The sequence below is a fragment of the Panthera leo genome, chromosome A1 (assembly GCF_018350215.1).
Source record: "Panthera leo isolate Ple1 chromosome A1, P.leo_Ple1_pat1.1, whole genome shotgun sequence".
NCBI classification, from domain to species: domain Eukaryota; kingdom Metazoa; phylum Chordata; class Mammalia; order Carnivora; family Felidae; genus Panthera; species Panthera leo.
The window spans coordinates 143,222,118-143,244,424 of record NC_056679.1 but is presented as its reverse complement, the minus strand read 5'-3'; the positions used below and the strand labels follow the sequence as shown (position 1 = coordinate 143,244,424).

Genomic DNA, 22,307 nt, shown 5'->3' with positions numbered 1-22,307 from the left:
GGGCCCTCTCGGCCCCTGACCACCAGCCTTCCCGCCGCCTTCGCGGCTGCTGCTTCCTCTCCCGCCGCCCGTAGGGCCCCGCTGGGCCCTAGGGACGGGTCAGCGCCCCGGCCCCCGACGCCTTCCCGCGGCTCAGAGGCGGTGGCCGCCTCCCGCTCCCTCCCACGAACGGGGGGAGGGACCGCTCTCGCCCCCGGTTCTCCCCGCCTCCTCCCCCGCCCTCCGCAGCCCGCTCCGCCGCCGCGCTCTGCTCACGCGGGCGGCGCTGACCCGGGAAGCAGCGCCTTCAGCTCCGCGAGCGGCCGGTGGAGGCGGAGGCAGCGGCGGGCTTCAGGCCGCCCGGGCCGGCGCTGCTCTGCCGAGCGGGAGCTCGAGGCCGGCGGAGGTGGGCGGTGATGGAAGCGTGAGGAGGCGGTGGCGGGCCCGGGGACTGTGAGGCGGCGTGTGGCGGCGGCGCGGAGCGTGAGAGGCGAGGAGCGCGGGTGGGGGCGCTGGAGCAGCGGCTCTCCCGCGGCTTCGAGCCCCGCTCCCCTGCCCGCGACGCGGGATTAGCCGCCCGCCCGTCGACCCTTCAGCTCAGTCCAACGCCGCTGCTCGGCCCGCCCTCGCGCTGGGAGCGGGTGCCGGGGGCAGCGTGGGGCTTGGCTCTCTGATTCATTCATTCGCCGCCGCCGGCAGCCTCAGACCTGCGGTGCTCCGAAGAGAGGAGGGAAGACGGGCAGCCGCGAATGAAGGGCCGGGCGCCAGCAGGGCTCCATTGTGCTCGGCGGCGCGAGGCGGGAAGGGGCTGAGGGAGGTGGGATCGGGCCCCCTCCCCCTGCTCCCCGGCGTGCGCTGCGCCCCCAGCCTGCTGCCAGCCTGGAAATGGCTCCGTTTATTCTCCTCGGGAGAATGAATCGATCCTGCCCAGTCTTCTCTTCCTCCTCCCCACCTCCTCTCTGCTCCGAGTCTTAGGAGGGGAAACATTTAAAAGACAGATTCCAATGTGGAGTGCCGTGCACATCGCGAGCTGTTGGGTTTGCACTTCGAGGAGATTTTTCTATCTAGCTTTTTCTAACGTGAGCGCAGGGAAGCAGTGGCATGACTGCTTTTAGGATTTTTATTTTCTCGTAGGGATCTCTGTAAAGTGCACGTCGCATTGGGTTACATGCTCCACCCCCAAGGGAACTGGTGTGGTGGAGAAATTTGAACCCGCAGCCTTAGTAGCACCAAAAGGCCGAGTTACCTGGCTCTCCCCGAGTGTCTAGGAGGACATGAGCGAAATGACCACCGAACTCATTTTTTATAGGACTCGGTGAAGCTGGATTCTGCGTTTCCGACAGACACGTAGACTCATTTTGTGGAATAGAGTTGACCGCTGTCTCCTCCGCGCAGCATTTTAACTCTAATAAGCAAATGCCACCTCTGCTTGAACGTTTTGGTATTTACGAGAGAGAAATCCTTTTACCTAAGGGAACTAATTGAATTGTCAAGCACCACTGAAATACCTCCAGAAAAGGATCTCGGGGGGTGGAAAAGCAACTGCGAAATAGACGGAGAAATTCCTTTGGAAGTTATTCTGTAGCAGAAGAGCAGAAACTTCAGAGCAAGTTCTCATTGGGCAAAATGGGGTAAGGACTTTTGTGCCTAACATAGCTTTGAATCTGTTTATGTGTGTTGTTGAGCGATGGTGGTGATTGTGTTTTATGTTTTCCAACAAATTTGCCACCTTGCTAAGCTGGTCGTACATTAAAAATACGGGTTTGTTAACCTGTTAATAAGATATTTTTATAGAGTGACCCCGGAGGCCATAACGAGGGAACATATATACATAATTTTTTTAAATTTTTGATAATTTGTAACCAGAATAGAGTTCGATTAGTAATATTTAAGAAGACAGCATCTTCTGCCCTTTTACTGGTCAGCCTGCTGCATCCGTTTGTAATTAAAATCATACTGTCTTAGGTTTTGTTGCCAGGGTCTTTGAGAGAAAAGTACTGCGTTCTCTCAGTGCTTTGAGAATAATCAGTTGCACAAAGGAACAATTGTAAAGTAATAAGTGGTTGGACTTTAGTCCTTGAAAATGATCCAGTGTAAATGATTGCCTCCACTGTGCCCTCTGTTTTGCCCTTGAATATCCAAAGCTAACATGTAGAATTGATTTATTGGGGCATTAAAATGAAAATCTGAAATTCTTACCCATGTGGTGTCCACAGTGCCGGTGCACTTAGTAGATCAGAGCTTCAAAGGAAAAATCTTTTTGTTGAAAGAACTTGTTCGCTTTTTCTGTTTTTTGCTCTAAAGCTCAGGTTTTCAGTTGATGTTAACAGTGTCAGATCCACACCTTCTTTCAGTACCAATGTCAACCAACAGTGTGTTTTCCAGCCTTTCATTAACTCTTCACACAGTAACTTGATAACATGACTCTTTGTAATGTAAGTCAGAAATATATTAATGGAGTAATGATGAAGTCATGTCATTGACAGATTGTCCATGCTTTTTGTCAAAGAGGAACTTCGAGAATTTTCCTTCTCTCTGTAGTTGAACAAACCCAGCTCAAGTGTAGTTAAGAGACAGGAATCGAAAGAATAGACCAAAATTTATTGTGACAGTTTAGGGGTATGTACACCTAAACTTTATTTTTTGAAACTTTGAAAGTTCTTAGATAGTACTATTTGTTGTTGTTGTTGGGAGTTAGAATTTGAAGTTTATTAACTTGAACAAGTTTGAAAATGTAGAACATGTGTTGTAGGGAGTTCTTTCTTCATCAGGAATTAATGAGAGTGATAATTGTTTTTAAAACTTGAGTGACAAGTGATGAGAATATATATAACTTGGATGATTTGAGGTAGAGCTAAGCAATTAAAATACCTTATTCTATTTTAGTACTGCTATTCGTAACTTGGTAATCTGAGGCAAATTACTTAACCTCTGTGGACTCTTATTATCTGTAAAATGAAGGACTTAGATGATAAGTTTTAACGTTTTTTTCCAGTCTGTAAAAATGAATTATTTTCATTTTCTCCTGTAGTATTTTAATTACTAGCTGGTTTCTTGAAGTAGATCTTTCAGATGGAGACATTATTCTCTCAAGCAGGTTTTAAATATCAGCTAGAAAATAATGGCATTTAAAACTGGGATGAAATGCACCAATTTTAATAAGAGAAAATGCAGAAAAATACTGCTATTTAAAACCTTTGAAATATGGCTTCCTTGAGAATCTGCAGCTCTTGTGTCTAAAACATGTCAGAAGAAAAAAAAAATCAAGTGACAATTTTTCATGTTGAAGGCTGCATTCTCTAGACTGTAGAGTGGTAGCATCATGGAAGAAAATCGGGTTTTCCACAATCTTTAAGCTGCATGAATGCTTACCTTTTTACCAAGAGAAGTTTGGGATGAACTTCCTACCAAACAGGCTGGTATTTAAACTATTAAAATAAGCCCCCCCTCCCAACATGACACACATTTTTGATAATTCAGTGTAATTACATTTGCTTATAAACTGATTTATTTGTCCTTTTCCCAATAAAGTTTTAGAAGTAGACTGGAGAGGAAAAGGAGTGTTTCTGGCATTAGTTTTCTGAAAATCTGTGTAGGGCTATGATTATTTCCCATGGATAGTGATCTGTTCCATCTGAGTTGTCAAGAGAGGATGGACAGGTAGAAGAGAAGAGCATAGAAGAGGCATTTGTGGAAGTTTCCACACTTGGTAGGTGTCAATATCCGTTAAGTGTTTGTGGAATAGGTATAGTCTCCTGTATCTATTTAAACCAAAAGGAAATGGTGTTTTAAATGGCCTTTAAAGTTTTCTCTGGGGTAATCCAAAATTACCTTACTTTGACAGGTATATAAAATTTAATACTGTCGTGAAGAGTTTCACCATCTTATGAACATATTTTTGAATGTTAGTTTTTAATAAGAATTTTTCTTTGCCTCAATTATGGCTATAATCCAAGTCTAGGGGCAAAGTTTAAGCAGAAAGAATTATTTTTAGTTTTTTTATTTTTATTTTTTTTAATGTTTATTTATTTCTGAGACAGAGAGAGAGCATGAGTGGGGGAGGGACAGAGAGAAAGGGAGACACAGAGTCAGAAGCAGGCTCCAGGCTCTGAGCCGTCAGTACAGAGCCCGATGCGGGACTTGAACCCACGAACCGTGAGATCCTGACCTGAGCCGAAGTTGGATGCTCAACTGACTGAGCCACCCAGGCGCCCCTGAATTATTTTTAGTTTTAAACAAAATGGGTGATTAGGCAGAAAACAAACTTGGCTCCTATAATAGTAGTTTGTGAACCACTGTGGAAATGGAAAAAGAACAGCTGAAAATGACAGTTGCCAGAGTCTTTCAAAATATCTTGGATGCTGCCCGAACTGTTTTTAATTACAGTGAAGGCAGTTGAAGAATTGGTTTGTGAAATAGGTGCATCAGACCCCTAAAAAGTAGAGCATTCATGTGTGTAAGATAAAGTCTGGAAAAAGCTTCAAAGCTCCAGTGAGGAGCGCCTGTTAGGTCCAGCCCCCAAGTCATCCTCCAAGTAGTATCTCCTAATGAGAGCAGTGAGTCAGTAGCTATTTCAGAACCATTAGAGGAAGCAATAGAAATTAAGGAACTTCAACAAGTTATTTCATGCCACCTTTTGTTTTGCTTAGCTCATATTGACAACTTAGTGCCATCAACAAGGGAATAGAGAACCTCCCCGCCGCCCCATTTAAAGTTATTTATAAAAATGTGATTCTCCGTGCTAATAAGGTCTGATAGTGCTATTCTGATTTGTCTCACCTGCTTCTGGGAACTTCTGGAAACCATCTTCTCTGCCTTTCCCCACATAACTTCCTGGAAGCATGAAAGTGGGTGCTGCTGATTGCAGCCCGAAGAGTCCTTTCTTGGCTTAGAGAGGAAGCTGACCCCTCTTTCTCCCTCAGGCTACTGGGTGCTGCTCTCTGGGTGCCCAGGCAAAAACGTGGAAGTTTTGATCCAGCAGTGCAACATGAATGGGCTTGGTTGGAAAGGCAATCGCTCAATCATTACTAACATCTGAGAAGTTAGATGCATGTCCTTAATTGTATATTGGTTCATCTTACTAATTGTGAATCCCTAACATGTGGCATGTTCGGCAGCCCAGTGTTGGTGATACGGAAACTAATGTGCTCCTTCCCTCAGAGAGTTTATAGTTTAGAAGTTAGGAAGACAGTCAAATTAGAAAGTACAGTGAAATGTCTAAGGGGCCCTGATGTAGGGCATCTTAGGGACACAAAATATGTGTGCGTGTAGCATTAGCTGCTGAGGGAAGGATAAAAAAGCTATTGTAGAGGTGTAAATAGCTATTAAATAATGAAAGAGAACAGGTGTGCCTTATAGACAATTGAGAAGGCATTCAAGGCAGAAGGAACAGTGTGATTGACAGTACTGAGACCAGGAACTGCAAAAAAGTTTGGCTTCACAAACTCAGCTCTGTGGAGTATGGTAAGAGATAGGCCCAGAGTCTTATGCAGGGGCCAGGTTAGAAAGCCATGTAGACCAAACAAAAGCCGGTGTATTTCAAGGTTTTTTGGGGCATTGACCCATTATAGTAAGATACGCATTTTTACCTCACCACCTAGTGCACACATATTATAAATGATAAAATGTCACAAAATAATGCCCTTTGTGTGATGCATTGTCGTATTTTCTAGTTTTAAGAAAGAATGACATTTGAGATCCAGTAAGTTGATACAACAACCCAGTGATGATAACTGGTAATTCGAAAAAACACTGCTCTTGGCTATGGGAAGCACTAAAGGATTTAAAGCAGAGTAGTTACATGAAGGGTCGGGTAAGTAGGATGAAAAATTAGTTTTAAAAACCATTGAAATTTTGGTTTTGTTTGTTAGGTCCTGTGGAAACACTAAGCTGGAGCAATGAACCCTAGCTAGTAGGGGAAATGGATGGTTGAACAGGGCCTAGAAAATTCCAGGGTGAGGGGAGAGGAGGGATGATGATGAGTTGTATGCAGTTGTCTCAGTGGGACTTTTTCAGGATTAGGGCATTTCGTGTGCAGGGGTAAAAATATAGGAAATGGCATGATATGTTTGTTCTTTGCTGAGCTGCTCATTCAGATGGGCCTTGAAATCTTGAGTGTAGAAGTTTAAAAAGGACTTTCTAGCTAACATACAAATTGCATGGAAGAGTGAGAACATGTTCCCCCAAGCAAGTAATTAAAGAATATTTGGAATTGTCAGTGATATTTGCCTTATAAGCAGATAGATGTTTCCTCCCCCTCCAGTTTATTAAAACATAATTGACATATAGCATTGTATTACTTTAAGGCCCACAATGTAATGATTCAACACATATACACTGTGCAATGATTATTGCACAGCATGTATACTGTGCAATGATTACCATAGTAAGTTTAAGTTAACATCCTTCGTCTTATATACTTACAGATTTCTGATGAGAAATATCATCAGAATAGGTTTATTTTTTAATATATTAATGGCATAATCCCCCCCCCCCCCCCACTCTCATTAAAATTTGAAAGAACTCATTTTTTTGTTAGGTATTTTTCAAGGTAACATATACATAGACAAGATGACCCTGGCTCTTTCAGATTTCCTTTTCCCTCCATCTAAACCTATAGTCAAGACTTTTAACTGATTATTTTTTGTTCTGATTTCATTTTATCCTTGTGACTTCATTCCTTTTTCTCTTGTCCAAGGGGCAGGTATAATCACATGGACTCTCAGGGTCTCTCCCCTGGCCCCAGTGCATTTACCCTCTTGAAAGTGCTGGAAAAAATTTAAGGCCATTCCTACTCCTGTCTCCCTAAACTACTCCTGCAGTTTCCCCCCTACTTCCCAGCTTCAGTTTGCTTCAGTGTCCGATTGGCAGTGCCCATCTGAGTGCCTACCCTCCCCAATGCCCCCCCCCCCCCCCCCCCCCCCCCCACAATCAAAAAAAATTGGAGGAGGAGGAGGACTTTGCTTTTCTGGATTTGGTGGTAATGGGATGGGAAGGCCATCCACTCTGGACTGAAAAGTAGCAACATCTCTATGTGGGATAACAGTGTGTGTTATGCCAAAATGAATATTATTTTTTAGATTTACAAATAAGATATTTTATAATGTCTTTTTAAAAAATTATATCCTATTCTACAGTTTTAAAAACGAAAAAAAAAAAAACCTTTTTGAATGGTTATGTATTTAGCATGGCAGAAATTGAGAAGAGGGGAATCAAGATTATGGTACTTGAATATTTAGACAAAGCAATTAGTGGGAATGTATAAACTAGTGAGGGTTGGTTACTTTAAGTTTAATCTGCATAAATTAATTTTAGGGAGGAGCAAATACTAGAGGTGGAATTATTTGGGAAACAGAATGGATGTAGTATATGATGTTCTTGGCTCTGACCTGAGGTTTTTATAAGAACTAAAGTAGTGATTATGAGGGATGTCTGGGTGGCTCAGTAGGTTAAACGTCCAATATCAACTCAAGTCATGACCTCACAGTTGGTGGGTTTGAGCCTCGAGTCCGTCTCTGTGCTGACAGCTCAGAGCCTGGAGCCTGCTTTGGATTCTGTGTCTCCCTCCCTCTTTCTCTCTGCCCCTCTCCCCCTTGTGTGCTCTCTTTCTCAAAAATAAATAAACATTAAAAAAAAAATAAAGTAGTGATTATGAGTAGCATGTTAAGATGTGATTATGTAATTCTCAAAAACAAGATGTGTTATGTCATTTTGATTAGTTATATTATGTAGACGTTAATCCTTTTTAAAAACATCCTTATTAATCCTATTTTTATTTAGTTCACTTGTAACTTTCTTTTCTTTTTTTTTTTTTTTTTGATTTCCTGTGTCTAGAACAGAATTACTAAACTTTGACCACAAACTTACACATCTGTCATGAGCAAACAAGTGTACATAAAAACAATCCTTTTCAAAATATATATACATAAAGGAAGTGTTTAGGGGAGCTCTTTGGTTCAGCAAAGTTTATTAATTTAATAATTTTGAAATGAAGTCACAATGTACATCAGACTAGTGTGACTTTTCTTTTTTGGGATTAAAGGATTCTGAAAGTTGGTTTAGGCTAATTACCTGAAACATTATTCATGCAATTAAAGGATTGAACAAAGAAATTGTCTTTATAAATAATTTGTAAACTTAGTTTAGTTTTAAGTGATCAAATGTCTCAGTGAAAAAATGATTGAATCTCAAAAGGTCTAACCTCCTTGCTGCCGTATGATTTTTATTTTGTTCAGACCTCTGGTGTTTAGTTGAAATACTTATTTTTACTTAACTGGATTGTTACATTATTTAGAATTCAACTCACTGGACAAAAGAGTAAGGGAAATGAGTTACAAATATTTAATTTTTCCTGATAGAAATTTTAAGTGACTTAAGACTTTTTTGAAACGTGTGTGTGTGTGTGTGTGTGTGTGTGTGTATGTATATATTTGTAATGTTTATTTTGAGAGAGAGAGAGAGAGAGAGAGGGAATGGACGTGGGTGGGGAAGAGGCAGATTGAGAGAGAGAGAGTGACAGAATCCCAAGCAGGCTCCACTCTCAGTGCTGGAGCCTGACAACAGGGCTCAGTCCCATGACTGTGAGGTCATGACCTGATCCAAAATCAAGAGTCAGATGTTCAACCGACTGAGCTACCCAGGTGCCCCTGTATATAAGATGTTTTAAATAGATTTATATCTCAATTAGTAAAGATTATCTTTAGTTGAAGGAAATGTGCAATTTTTTGTTTGTGTTGCATCTTTGTAATGCCTTGTGATCTGTGGCTTATACAGTAAATTGACCCTGTTTTATAAGATTCATTATGTTCTTGTAATAAGTGAGATTTTCCTAGAGATTTTCCTCTGTTAAGTATTGAAAAATTGAGTGCTTTTGGGGCATTGTAAGATTTCGGACTCATTAAGTATCTTCATTTCAAAAGAATCTCCATGTAATAAGCAGTGTTTATATAGATTTTAGCCTGTCTACAAAGAATTGAGATAAAATTTCCAAATCTTACTGACCAGGCATTGCAGGAGTAGGTAAACTTTTTAAAAGCTGATCATTCAGTGGTCTTCAACCTGTAAATAAAAGCATATAGTTAAAATCCTAGTTTTTATAGCATACCTCCATATTCCATAAAATTAGGACATTTCACTATCACTCTCTGTTAAAAGAAGCAGATTTATCAGTGAACTTCTGCTCTTAATTGTAGCCTGATTCTCCTTTTCCCATCCATCATAAATAGTACACCTTTGGTCATTTCTCTGCTCCCTAATATCTGAGTAAAAGAGATGAGATCGGTAAGAATCAATGCTGCTTGTATTAAGCAATATTTTTCAGAGGAGAAGTTGAAATTATGGACATGGGTATATATACTGTCTTTTTCATCCACTTGTATCAGTAGATCTCTCAACAACTTGGGTTTGAGCTGCGTGAGTCCACTTACAGACAGATTTTTTTATATAAATACAGTGCAGTATTATACATGTATTTTCTCTTAAGATTTTCTTTTTTTTTAGGTTCATTTCTTTTATTTTGAGAGAGAGTGCGAGCCGGGGGTGGGGAGGTCAGAGAGAGAGGGACAGAATGAGAATCCCAGGCAGGCTTCACACTGTCAGCGTGGGAGCCCGACGTGGGGCTCAAACTCATGCACTGTGAGAGGATGATCTGAGCTGAAATCAAGAGTTGGATGCTTAACTGACTGAACCACCCAGCTGCCCCTTCCTTATGATTTTCTTAATAACGTTTTCTTTCCCTCTCTTCACTGAAAGAAATAGTATATAATATACAAAGTGTGTTAATTGACTGTTGATGTTATCAGTAAGGCTTCCAGTCAACAGTAGGTTATTAGTAACGTGTTAGGGGAGTCAGAAGTTATAAGTGAATTTTTCACCGTTGAGGGAATCAGCGCTCCTAACCCACATTGTCAAGGGTCAACTAACTGTATTTCATTTATTTTCCCATCTTGTTTTAAAAAGTTTTTAAAGGGGCGCCTGGGTGGTTCAGTCGGTTAAGCGTCTGACTTCGGCTCGGGTCACGATCTTGCGGTTCGCGAGTTCAAGCCCCGAGTCGAGCTCTGTGCTGACAGCTCGGAGCTTGGAGCCTGCTTCACATTCTGTGTCTCCCTCTCTCTCTGCCCCTTTCCTGCTCATGCTCTCTCTCTGTCTCAAAAGTAAATAAACATTAAAAAAATAAAAAAAAAAGTTTTTAAAAACCTCACTTCACTGTTAAGTACAGTTTAGAATTAATTTTACAGGGACATCTTTCTAGTGACCTTGCAAAGGAAAAAAACAAAAACAAATATTCTTTCTCATGAGGTTCCCCCTTCACTAATGGATTGTGAACCCAAAATGGCTTTTGTGTAGCTAAAAGAATTTTAAATAGGTAGAACTAACATTTGACTTAGTTAAGCACTGAATTTCACTTATATATAACTGTCTTGTCTCTTTTAAGGTAGGCCACTGGAGGAAGGCAAAAAGTTCCTCTTTTCTTTCTTGTATGAGAAAATAAAATTATTTATAAAATACAAAAATTTACCAATTGAGTCAATCTTTTCCCTTCATAATAAAATTTACCTTTATACTTATGCTAGCTTTCAAAAAATCACCTTAATCTCTTAATAGCTACTATTAGCTTTAAAAAACAAAAGGTTTGTTTTATAGATATTTTCTTTTAGTGTTCTTCCATAAAACATGAAACATTTTCATGTTATCTTTGAGGGTTTGGCGCTAGTTCCTCAAGGCAGAGAGCAGTTGTAAGAATTGAGAACTTTGTATAAAATTACCAAGTAAGAGTTAGACAGAAATTAAACACAAACAACTGCCAAGGGACCACAGATACCAAAGCAGCTTTCATTACTTTCTTTTTAAGTCATGTTTATCATGTCATGTGTATTGGCACATCTGGATCCGTGTGTCAGAGTCCAGAGGGCTGTAGACAAGAGTCCATGACTTCCTCCCTCCCCTTAACCCATAGAAGGGAGGAAATTTGTTCGTGTATATTTTTGTTTTTGTTTTGAAAGAGAGCATGCACACATGCTCAGGGGAGGGACAGAGAAAGAATCTTAAGTCAGTCACCGGCAGGCTCCATTTCCCGACCCATGAGATCATGACTTGAGCTGAAATCACGAGTCAGACATTTAACCAGCACCCCATGTCCCTGTGTTTAATAGGAGAGCCTTACTAGAAATGTGCTGAGAGCCACAGCTCTGGTACATATGTCTTGTGAGTGCTATATATTGTGTTTGCTAACCGTCTAGTTCATGGTATAGCATGCAAGTGCAATGTAAGTTGAAAGGATCTGGGGAAAATTAGAATCCTTTTTCCATATGCAGAAAATCCGGATTCCTAATAGCAATTAGGTATATAGTTGGATGTACCAGTTATTTTTCTGATCATTTTTCTAGGTAAATTGTTGGTTCTTTTTACTTTTACCTTTAAGCATGCCTCAATCTTACTTTATTGTCTTTCTGTTTTCATTTAAGCATTTATAAGAAGTTCAGGAGAGCTATTCTGAATAAGGCTTTTTTTGTGAGTTACAATTTTCTGCCCTAGTTATTTTCAGTTTCCCCCATTAGGCTCTTAATAAGTCTCTAAGAAAGTATCTTAAGTGGATTTGACTATAAGAGAACTCCAAGTGCTCATGTTAGAAAATTTCTGTCAGTCTTCACAGAAGGTAAGTCTGTACATTACTAAACATATAGGACAATTACTTTGAACCTCTCAAAATATTTGAGTGTGCTTAGCCTATCCCTTTATCTTTATATGCTTCCCTTTTGCAAAACTGCCATTTTCTCTCCTGGGTTGTTAGGAATCTCTGTCACGTGGATTTTAACATTAAAATTCATGTGCTTTGCGTAATCACCCTGCCAGCTCCCAAGATGTTTACAGAATGAGGATTCTACCTACTCTTGTTTACTCAGTACTGCCAGGGATCTGTGTACGTTCAGCTGAATGGGAATACTCCCAAGCCATCCTTAAACCCATCTTTCTGTTGATTTAAAACAAACTATTCTAGATCTCGCAGGCTGCCTTACTCAACTGATAATATATAGAATTTTAGTTGTCTAATTTTCATTGTTGCTTTCATTGAATACTCTATGAATGCTGAATTGATACTTCTATTAGTGTGGGGAAAAGAAAAAGGCATTAATGAGAATATTACTATTTGGTTTTATTTGGTGACATACTAGTATATTCTGAGTCATTAATATATAATTGGTGGTTAAACTGTAGGCTATGTGTATGGTAGGAAGCCAGCCTGAAGAATGTTTTCAAAGATGATACAGTGGTCAGTTAGAAACCAGGTACCAAATTGTATATTCTCTGTGGCCTCGTCTATATAAAATACATTCTGTATATACATAAAAATACTTGAAGAAAATTCCTTAAAGTGCTACCATGTTTATTTTGGGGAGGTATGATTGTGAATTTTTTAATTTTTTTTTTTAGTTTTTCTGAATCTTTTAGCTTTTTCTGTGAAGGATCTGTTTTTATATTTTTTTAAGTGTTCATTTATTTATTTTGAGAGAGAGAAAAAGAGTCCCAAGCAGGCTCTGTGCTCACAGCAGTTGCGGGTCTTAATTCCACAAAATGTGAGATCATGACCCGAGCCAAAATCAAGAGTTGGACGCTTAGCCAACTGAGCTACCCAAGCCCCCTGAATATATTAAGTTTTTAGAACTTCTCTTGGGTTATTAGGGTGAGGGCTGTTTAAAAAATGATAATATCTACAGTACAAATTATCAGAATCGGTCACTGTTCTTACATATACTTAGGTGTTTAACCCAGTTTTAGCTTACCCTTATTTCATTTGTCTTTAAACAATTGATTAAGGAACTAGTTACACTAATAGCAACAATTGTTTTTTGTTTTTCAGTGTAAAGAGTTTTCGGGAGTGTTAGTACTTATCTACACCTTGTGTGGGTAAGGAGAGAGAGCTCAAAGGGAGTTGTGACTTACAGGAGGTTATGCCGCCATGAAATGGCAGAGTGTGTCCCAGCTCCTCCAGCTCCTCAGGCTCCTATCATTACTTCGGAGCATCCTAAATCGAGGCTCACCTACGTCGTGACTCATTTAGAGAGAGGTTTCTAACCCCTCATAGTTAAAAGAAGCATTCTAATTTAGTGGAAGCTTGGTATCTTAGTGATGAGTTCATTAAATGTGTCTTGTTTTCCTTGTAGATGGTATGGAAAGAAACTGCATTCTAATTTTAGTGTAATTAAATCTCTGCTCATGCATTAAATTTTGAATTCATTGAAGTGTTTCTCAGAAATGATTTGATGTTATTACATGTCCATGGTTTATATAAAGTTTCCAAAGTTCACATTAAATTATAAATTCCATCAGTCAAAGCCCTGTTAGCCACCTCTGTAGTTACTGGGCAGATGAACCTTTGAAATACTTAGGGTCTACTTTTCTGAAGACTTCAGACCAGGAACAGAAATCTTGGGATGGTATGTTGAAACACCTTTCCTAGGGCTTAATGCTGGACCAGGAAACCTGTAAATGGATGGGTAATATATTGTACATGTTTGAATCATCATGAGACAGCTATAAGTTACTCACTTGCCTGGAATTTGTAAGAGAAGATTGGACCATATTGTATCCAGATTTTAAATTATTCATTATAAATTATTTTTTCTGGATGTCAAATTCAAATGCTGTCATTGGCTGGGCAGAAAAATATGTGAACATATGAGGTAGAAGGCAGTAGGGATTGATGAAGATTGTGGGAAAGTGAATAGAACACATCCTGCCTAAAGTCGTTCATATCCAATTTCTTCTAAAAACCTTCTGGTGAGAGAAACACATCTGAAGCCTAATACATTAGTTATTTAGCAAACATTTTTTTAAGCTTCTGCCAGGTGCTAGTGACTAATCTAGGAAATCTTTGGAAATGCTTTACCTCTTGACCAAAGAAGGAAGACCAGAACGTAGTAGGGCACTGGCAAAAATTGACATTAGATGAGTGGTTCTTAATGTTGAACCTGTATCAGGATCACCCAGAGGGCTTGTTAAAATCTGAGATTCCTGGGCTTCACCCCCAGTTTTTGATTCAGTGAGTCTGGGAGTGAGTTTCACAAATTTGCTGTTCTAACAAACTCCCAGGTGATGCTGATGCTGCTGGTCCTAGGACCTTGCTTGGAGAGTCGTTGTATTTGCTAAATGAAGCTGACACATGTGAGAAACTTTGTAGCCATATGAAAACTCAATTCTTGAAGCTTTTGGTTTTTTTTCTTTGCAGTTTGCAAAAATTAAAATTCTGAACTGAGGGGAAATCCTTGATTGAGCCTCTCCTCTATTTTTTTATTAGCTAAAAGATCCAGGACAACTTGAAACTGCTCTCTATCTCTTTAAACCTGCTTACTTTCAGCAGTACTGACCAGTTACGTGTCTTTCTTATTCAGAGTTAATCCTGCTTTCTGGTATTACTAAATGTATTATTTCTAAAATTACTTGAGCCTGCTTTGACTCCTGAAGTTTTTGCATTTGGAGTATTATTTCCTTTGAAGTTGTGTATTCTGCTTAGATACCCTTCAGTTTGTCCACATGCCATAGTTTTACATTTCTATTGCTGTGTGACAAATTACCACAATTTTAGTGGCTTAAAACAATGTACATTTGTCTCACAGTTTCTGTGAGTCAGGAGTAATTGGATCTTCTCAGGGTGTCATGAGACAGCAGTCAAGGTGGCAGGAACTAGACACATTATGGATCTACATTATCTTTAAAGCTCATGTGGTTTTTGAGTGAATTTGTTGCCTTGCAGATGTAGAACTCAGAATCAGAAGCTGTGTCTTTGAGGCCAGGAGGAAGAACCCCTTTCCAGTCCTTCAACTTCTTTTAAAGGACTCACCCAAATAAGTGAGGGTCCTAAGATAACCTCCCTTTTGATTAACTGAAAGTCAAGTGATGAGTGACCCTATCACCTCTGTGATACCCCATCCTATTCAACCCTTTTACCACACTCAAGGTGAAAGTTTTAGGCAGAAAGCCTCCGCCAGGGGGCAATAATCTTGGGGCCATCTTAGAGTTCTTCCAGCCACACCGTATCATGTATGGATGGATGTTAACCAAATGGTCAAATGCCTCTATGTCCATTCCAAGTTTTTTTTATTTTTTATTTTTATTTTTAAAAATTTTTAAATGTTTATTTTTTAGGGAGAAAGAGTGTGAATGGAGGGAGGGACAGAGAGAGAGGGAGACACAGAATCTGAAGCATGCTCTAGGCTCTGAGCTGTCAGTTCAGAGCCTGACATGGGCTCGAACCCATGAACCATGAGATCATGACCTGAGCCGAAGTAGGAGGCTTAACTGACTGAGCCACCCAGGGGCCCTGTTTCCAAGTTATTTTTTAAACTAAAAAAAAAAAATCTATAGCCCTCTGTACTCCTGATGCAATATGGACTAGGTACTCTTTAGGCATACTATGTAGTTCTCATCCTAAACCTTCCTCTCTCTTTATGCCCATTTATTTACTTATTTGCACTGTATCTCCCAGACATTATTTTCTTTCTTGGTTTTACTGAAGCTCGTTTTCCTGTAGTACCTGAAAATGGCTCAGTGGGAGATGAATTTTGAGCCATAGTATATGTGAAAGTGTCTCCTCTGCCTCCTCCTTTTATAATTGAGTCTATATCTCTAGATACAGTGTGAGGGCTTTTTTTGTTTGTATGTTTTCTTTTTTTTTTTTTTTTTTTTTTTTTTTTTTTAACCATTTTGCTGTTTAAGTCTCTGTTGGGCCATTTCAATCCGGTTAGTTTCCCTAAATTTGGGAGATTTTCTTCTGCTAAAAAAATTTACCAGTACATTTTGTCTTCTCTTTATGAATTGTCCATTGGTTGGATGGTGGACTTCCTTTTTGTCTTTTCTACCATTTTTTCCCCCTTTTAATCTGCCTTCTGAGGAAGTTTCCTTGACTTCCAGCTTCTAACACTTCTTTTTTTTTTTTAAGTTTATTTTTATTTATTTTGAGAAAGACCTAGAGAGCAAGCTAGAGAGGGGCAGAGGGAGAGGGAGAGAATTCCAAGCAGGCTCCACACTGTCAGTACAGAGCTGTACACAGTGCTTGAACTCATGAACCCTGAGATCATGACCTGAGCTGAAATCATGACCTGGATTTTTAATTTCCATATAAATTTTAATTTGCAAACCATCTTTTTCAGTATCTTATTTGAGGAATTTTATAGTGTTTTATAGTTTTGTTTTCTGTTTCCTAAATTACCTTTTTTTCTGTTCTTTTTGTTGTGTTTTGTTTAGTTTCTATCATGTTGGAAAGTTTCCTGAAATACCTGGTGATCCTCATCTATGTATTGGAGATATTGAAAAGCTGATTCAAAGCTCTTTGTGACTTAGTGAGTCATGTCATTAGTGAACTTCATGTTAAGCATTTAGGTGGTGGTCTTCTTGGGTGGTCCCCAAGTGTCAGTAAATAGTCTCTGTTGGGCCCTTTCAATCCGGTTAGTTTCCCTAAATTTGGGAGATTTTCTCTTTAAAAATTCTGAGATTGTTGTCTGAGATTGTTCACTTTATCTAGAGAATGATCTTCCACTATATATAACTCGTGGCATTCCTAGAGCAAGGTAAGTATTTTCTTCTCTATGTACCTATATACTGTATGTACCTGTATAATCTGAATACCACATAGGGGAGAGTTTTTGGAGGGCCATGGTTTAGTTTTCCGGCTTTCTTAAGAGAAAGTGTTAAGACACTCCTGTTTTAGGCCCCATCTTTGTCTCCTGCTCTTGGGCAAGGTTGTTGCTGGACTGTGGAGGGAGTGGGGACTCTTACTGCTTCGTTATTTAAATTTTCAATCAATTCCCAATTTTCATCCTATGCCTTACGCTCTGTTCTGTATCCCATTGCCTGTAAATCCCACAAGTTCATTTACTAGTTCCCTCTTTGCAGGCAATTTAGTTTCCTTGCCTTTGCCAAGTCAAGTACTATTCCTTCTTTTAAAATTACATCTTTCAAACCGTATTTGAATTACTTGTGCACTGGTGTCACTTCTGTTCTTTGGTGTTATGGGTTTATACCTTCTTTTCCCTTCACTTACATTTTAGTGGGATTTCAGAAAAGGAAGATAAATTTATGCAATTAGTTTGCTATGTTTGACCAGAATCACTGAGCCTTAGCATTTTAATTTATATAAGTCGTTTTTTAGAATGTGTTGACACTGTTGGTGGTTAATTGATTAGAACTTGGTAAATGATAAAGTGTTGGCTTTCTAAAAATCTCTCGCTGTTACCAACACCTGAAAACTCAATGCATGATGCAAACACATCTCAAAATGGGAAAAGTTAAAATTGATCATCAGCCCAGACCTCAGCAAAACAAAGCACTTACTCTTTCAACTGTTTCAGGTAACTAAGGTGTTGCTGTGTTTTTTTTCATACCACTGTGCCTCTTGAGCACTGGTAACAAACATAACACACTTAATTTGTGTCATGAATCATGCTAGGTGCTGTCAGTACAAAGATGACTAGACAGCCATGTAAACAAGAAATTACATTACTGCTGTAATGTAATGCACGTGTCTCTGACAGACCGAGAAGGCAGTGCCCACCTCTACCTGGGAAGGTCAAAAAAAGCTTCATATAGCAAGTTAGGTTTGTTTTGAGAGATGAGTTGATGGGGAGGGTGGTCAATGGGAAGTCAGAACATATGTGAGTGGATATTAGGACATTTCAGGCAGAGGGGTGGCATACGTAGAGCCTCACAGGTGACACATGCTAGTTAGAAAGTTACGGTAGGTGCACCTGGGTGGCTCAGTCCCTTAAGCGTCTGACTCTTGGTTTCAGCTCAGGTCATGATCTCACAGTTTTGTGGGTTCAAGCTCTGCGCTTACAGTGCAGAGCCTGGTTAGGATTCTCTGTCTCCCTCTCTCTGCCCCTCCCCAACTTGTGATGTCTATGGCTCTCTCAAAATAATAAACTTAAAAAAAAAAAAAGAAAATTAAGGTAGTTTGGCCTAATTCATATACAGTATAAAAGTAGATTTGATTAAAAATTAGTCCAGGGTCATATGATGACTATGTGCCATGAAGTACCCATATCAATAAAATATTTGAAGTAAATTCCTTCATATGTATCTAATTCTGTTCAAAGTTCTACTGTCTGTATATATATATTCATATAGATATATTCTAAAACACATAAAAACAGAAATGAAAGAGGAGAAAACTTTTTGTACCCCACTTTAGAGGCCGTCGCTTTAAGTAATGGTGAGCAAAGGAACAGTTTTAAGCCAATAGAGTTATTACTATACTTGTGTTTTATATTAACTACTCATATTGCAAGTTTTGGATTTGGGGGCTTGGGGGAGGGAAGTGTGTGTGAAAAATGGTTGGGGGTCTTGTAGACCCTCAAGTTTAATTGTGTAATAGGTTAGTTATAGCAGTTTAGTCAACAATAATGGCTGGCATTAAGATAGAGTAGAACTGGGGCTGAATTTAAAAGAGGTTTACCTACTAGTATTTATAGGAGTTAATGATGAACTGTGTAGGTATAGAGGGATAAGGAGATTGGCTTCGTCAGCAATTAGTTGAGGTAGGAAATGAGAAATTTGCTGTGAGGTGAAATGACAAATTAGGTAAAGGCTGATATATTTATGGTCATCCACATGGGAATGTCTTCCAGTTGGATATCCAGGTCTGGAGCTTAGGTAAAAAGGACTGGGCTGAGGATAGAGTTTTGGGAGTCAGTACAATACGTAAGTAATGGTTGAAAGTATGAATGTGGATGAGCTCATTCAGGATATTTATAGAAAAGAGCAGATGAAGCCTCTCTGAGGGAATAGTCATTTAAGGGACAGGCAAAGGAGCGGAGAAAACTGTCAGGCTAAAACAGTGAGAGAATAGTGCCAAAAAGCTAAGAAAAGGGAGTTTTAAGAAATGAATAGCCAGGATCAAATGTAGCAGAAACACCAAAGGAAGCAAAAGTAGCTCTTAGATGGGGTAGGCAGTGGTCCTTTAATGACCTTACCATGAGAGGTTTGAGAAGGCTGAGATGGAAGCCAAAGTGCCACACGGTGATGGTGCTAATGGAATGGATAAGGAAGCAGAGACCAAAAGTGTAGACTTCTTTAAGAGCAAGCTTCTTTGAAATAGTGTAACTTCAGCAAGCTGCAGGGTTAGGAAATTTTTTTGGTTTTGCTTCAAAATAGGATTAAGCATTCTTTGAGGCCCTGGGAAAGGAGTTCATAGCTGGGGGTATTTGAAAATTAGAGTAGAGAGGGATAATTACTGAGGAAAGAGATGGGCGAGATTGTGATCTGAAGCACAGGTAGAGTAGTCAACCTCAGTAGGCTTATCTTCCACATGGACTGGAGGGGAGGCTGTAAGGAAGGAAATGACTAGATTAAGTTTGTAGGTTAAAGGGCAGGAGGTTGGGAAGGAGTTCCTTAGCTGGGGGACTTCATTTCCACAATTCATCAATTGATTCATTTAACAAACAAATATTTATTAAGTACTTGCTTTGTGTCTGGCACTATTCTATGTGTATGAGATACATCTATGAACAAAGAGCCCTGCCCTCATGGTAAATTCTAGAAAATGGTGAAAGACAAGGCCATCTGCTGAAAATGTAGAAAGTGAGGGCTGGTCAGAGCCTTGGGAAAAGAGGTGAAGAATGGGAGAGATTACCAACCATCAATAGCCAGGAGCTTGGAGGGCCCAAACTGGGGTAAAGCCATGAGTTGTTGAAGGAGTCAAAATCTAGTTTGTTGCTTTACCTGAGAAACAGAAAGCTGTGTGTTAGAAGGGTTTTCCTGGTCTCCATTCTGCTAAAAATGAAGCATGAAAGAGGTATGTTCAATTTTTATAGTGTTAAATTCAGAGTTACTTTAATATGCTACCTTTTCCCCCCTCAGCTGCCCTTTTCCTTCTTTAGAGAACATTCCATTGTTTTAGGAAACCAACCTAGTATTAAGTTTGCCAGAGCACCACCAACTTCTTAACAGTAGATGTCTTTTCTGTGGAAAACCTCCTGAACCCTTGTGGTGTGGGAAGTTTTGAAACTCTTCTGAGGTCTGGGATTACATTTAATATTTATCTTCTCATTTCTCACTTGTCCTGTACACATACCACCCACAACACACAGACACTCCTGGGGAACCAGAGTGTAGAGGTGATCTTTAAGTTTTTTTCCTCTTCTTTCACACCTGGGAAAGTCACAGAAGTCAGTTGATTGGCATAAGCACTTGAACATTCCTCAGCTTCCTACTAAGTCCTTAACTATTTTGGAAGCAGTTTTGCAGCTTTAACTTATCCTATCTCCCGTGATAAATATAAATATTTTTAGTTTTATTGGGTAGGGTGGGCTTTTGTTCTCTTTCTAGTCCCTCAAAGTACCTGTACCCCTTTGCTGATTTTAATCTTATTATGACAGTTTTGGTAGAATTTTTTTTAAAGGGAATTTCCTGTTGAAGGGATTTGTCTCAACTAGTGAATTGAGCAGTATTTTTCTTTTTTATAGAATTAAGAGGCAGTTAAGAGAGGCTTGAAAATGAAATACATTTTTACTTTATCCTTTGTTGTGTAAGATGTAATTTCATCATCAAACTCTGATGGCACTGGTAGGATTTTTTAAAGTGTTTTTGTTTGTTTTTTTGGTTTTTTCTTTAAAAACCTTAGGAGATTTAGGCCACGGACGCTGTAGCTGTGGCAAAGCCTAGCCTGGCACAGTATGGCACAGTACAGGGTAGCTTAGTAGTCACATCAAGGTCTCTTGAGCCAGCTAGTGGCCTAATTTAAATTATTGATCTTCTTTAGCTCTGTGATCTTGGAGAAGTTACTTAAGTTTTGTAGGTCTCCATTTCCTCATCTATAAAATGGGGATAGAATTGTGAACATTAGAGGACAAAATACAAGCAAGTTTGTTGAAACAGTGGAGCACTTAACTACTCACTACATCGTGGTTATTGTTATTGTGGCTTTTATACAGTTACATTTCTGGTACTCAGCTGAATTTGTTTAACTTCTAAATAGGCAACATGAAAAAAATTAAGCTTTGGTACTACTAAAGGTGAAAAATAAGTTTATGGGATTTATCCATCTTCTTATCAAATACCCATTAAAATCATCCCTCCCTTTCTATTTTATGTCCAAAGAAATTATCTGCTTAATGTTCTTTTTTTTTTTTTTTTTTTTTTTTAAGTTTATTTATTTCGAGACAGAGAGAGTACAAGTTGGGGAGGAACAGAGAGAAAGGGAGAGAGAGAGAATCCCAAGCAGGCTCTGCACTGTTAGCGCAGAGCTCAATGTGGGGCTCCAGCTCACAAACTGAGATCATGATCTGAGCTGAAATCAAGTCAGCGGCTTACCTGACTGAGCCACCCAGACAGCCTTATCTGTTTAATGTTCTAATTTCATTGACTGTCTTGAAATATTCTGATTTTGGGGGATCTTGATGGAATCATGAAAATACTACTCAGTAAGGAAGTTTGAAGTTTGAATATTGTATATGATAGAAATCACTGTAATAAATCTTATAAAATTAAAAAAGTCAAATTTAAGTAGTGCTGTTTTTATGATAACTATAGTTAGGCCATCTTACTGATCATCTTATTAAGTCTACAGAGAAGTATTTAAATATCTGATTTGGTCTTTTTTATTAAAGATTGTTCACCAATTATGGGATTCTTAAAATCAGATATTGTTAAGTTACTCAGATTAAAATTTAATATATGAAATTTTAAGTAGAAAAACCATCAAAAATAACACATGATCTATTTGTGAAAGATGTATAACAATGTAGAGAAAGGCTCCTGTTGAAAAGTTTGCAATATTTTGGTGTCATCAGATGGTAAATTCTGGTCTTTTTAGTTCACTACTTAGGATGTGTGATTTTTGGGCACTGTGGAGTGATTATCCCCTATGAAAATTCAAAAGAGACTGATACATAAACTAAGATGGCAACTTATTAGTTAATTATTTATTATAAGTCATTAAAAATACATCATCTGCCATAGAAAAAATGCCACAGTGGAAGCCAGATTGTAATCAGAAGTTTGCTTGATAAGTAAGGGTATTTTATTGGATATCCACTGCTGCACCCCATGCATTGATCTCCATTTACCACTCAGATACATCAGGCCGCCTCTCGCCCAGAGAGTGCTAGAGGCACTGCCTAACCACCTCTCAGAAATCCTTGTTTCTAACTTACGTAGTTCTCTACTTTCCTCTTGTATCTTCTTGAAGACAAAGGGGAAGCACTTGGGGAGGTTTTGTGCTTAGTCATTAGCGTGATCATTCCTGCCTGAGTTTACAGCCTTATCTTGGTTGGATTTGAGAAGCTTAGATAGACTCCTAAATTTTTTAAATTTAAAGTCTGTATTATGGAAAGTTTTAA

At 39.2% G+C, this 22,307-nt stretch overlaps 1 protein-coding gene across 1 annotated transcript in view; it reads left to right on the top strand.

Annotated features, from left to right (window-relative positions):
- The first annotated feature begins 652 nt into the window (after positions 1-652).
- Positions 653-22,307, top strand: part of HOMER1 (homer scaffold protein 1) — a 138,036-nt gene continuing 116,381 nt past the window's right edge. Inside the window, exon 1 of the mRNA XM_042942068.1 lies at positions 653-1,610. Coding sequence (XP_042798002.1) covers positions 1,606-1,610 — 5 coding nt within the window. The 5' untranslated portion in view covers positions 653-1,605. The remainder of the gene's footprint in view (positions 1,611-22,307) is intronic.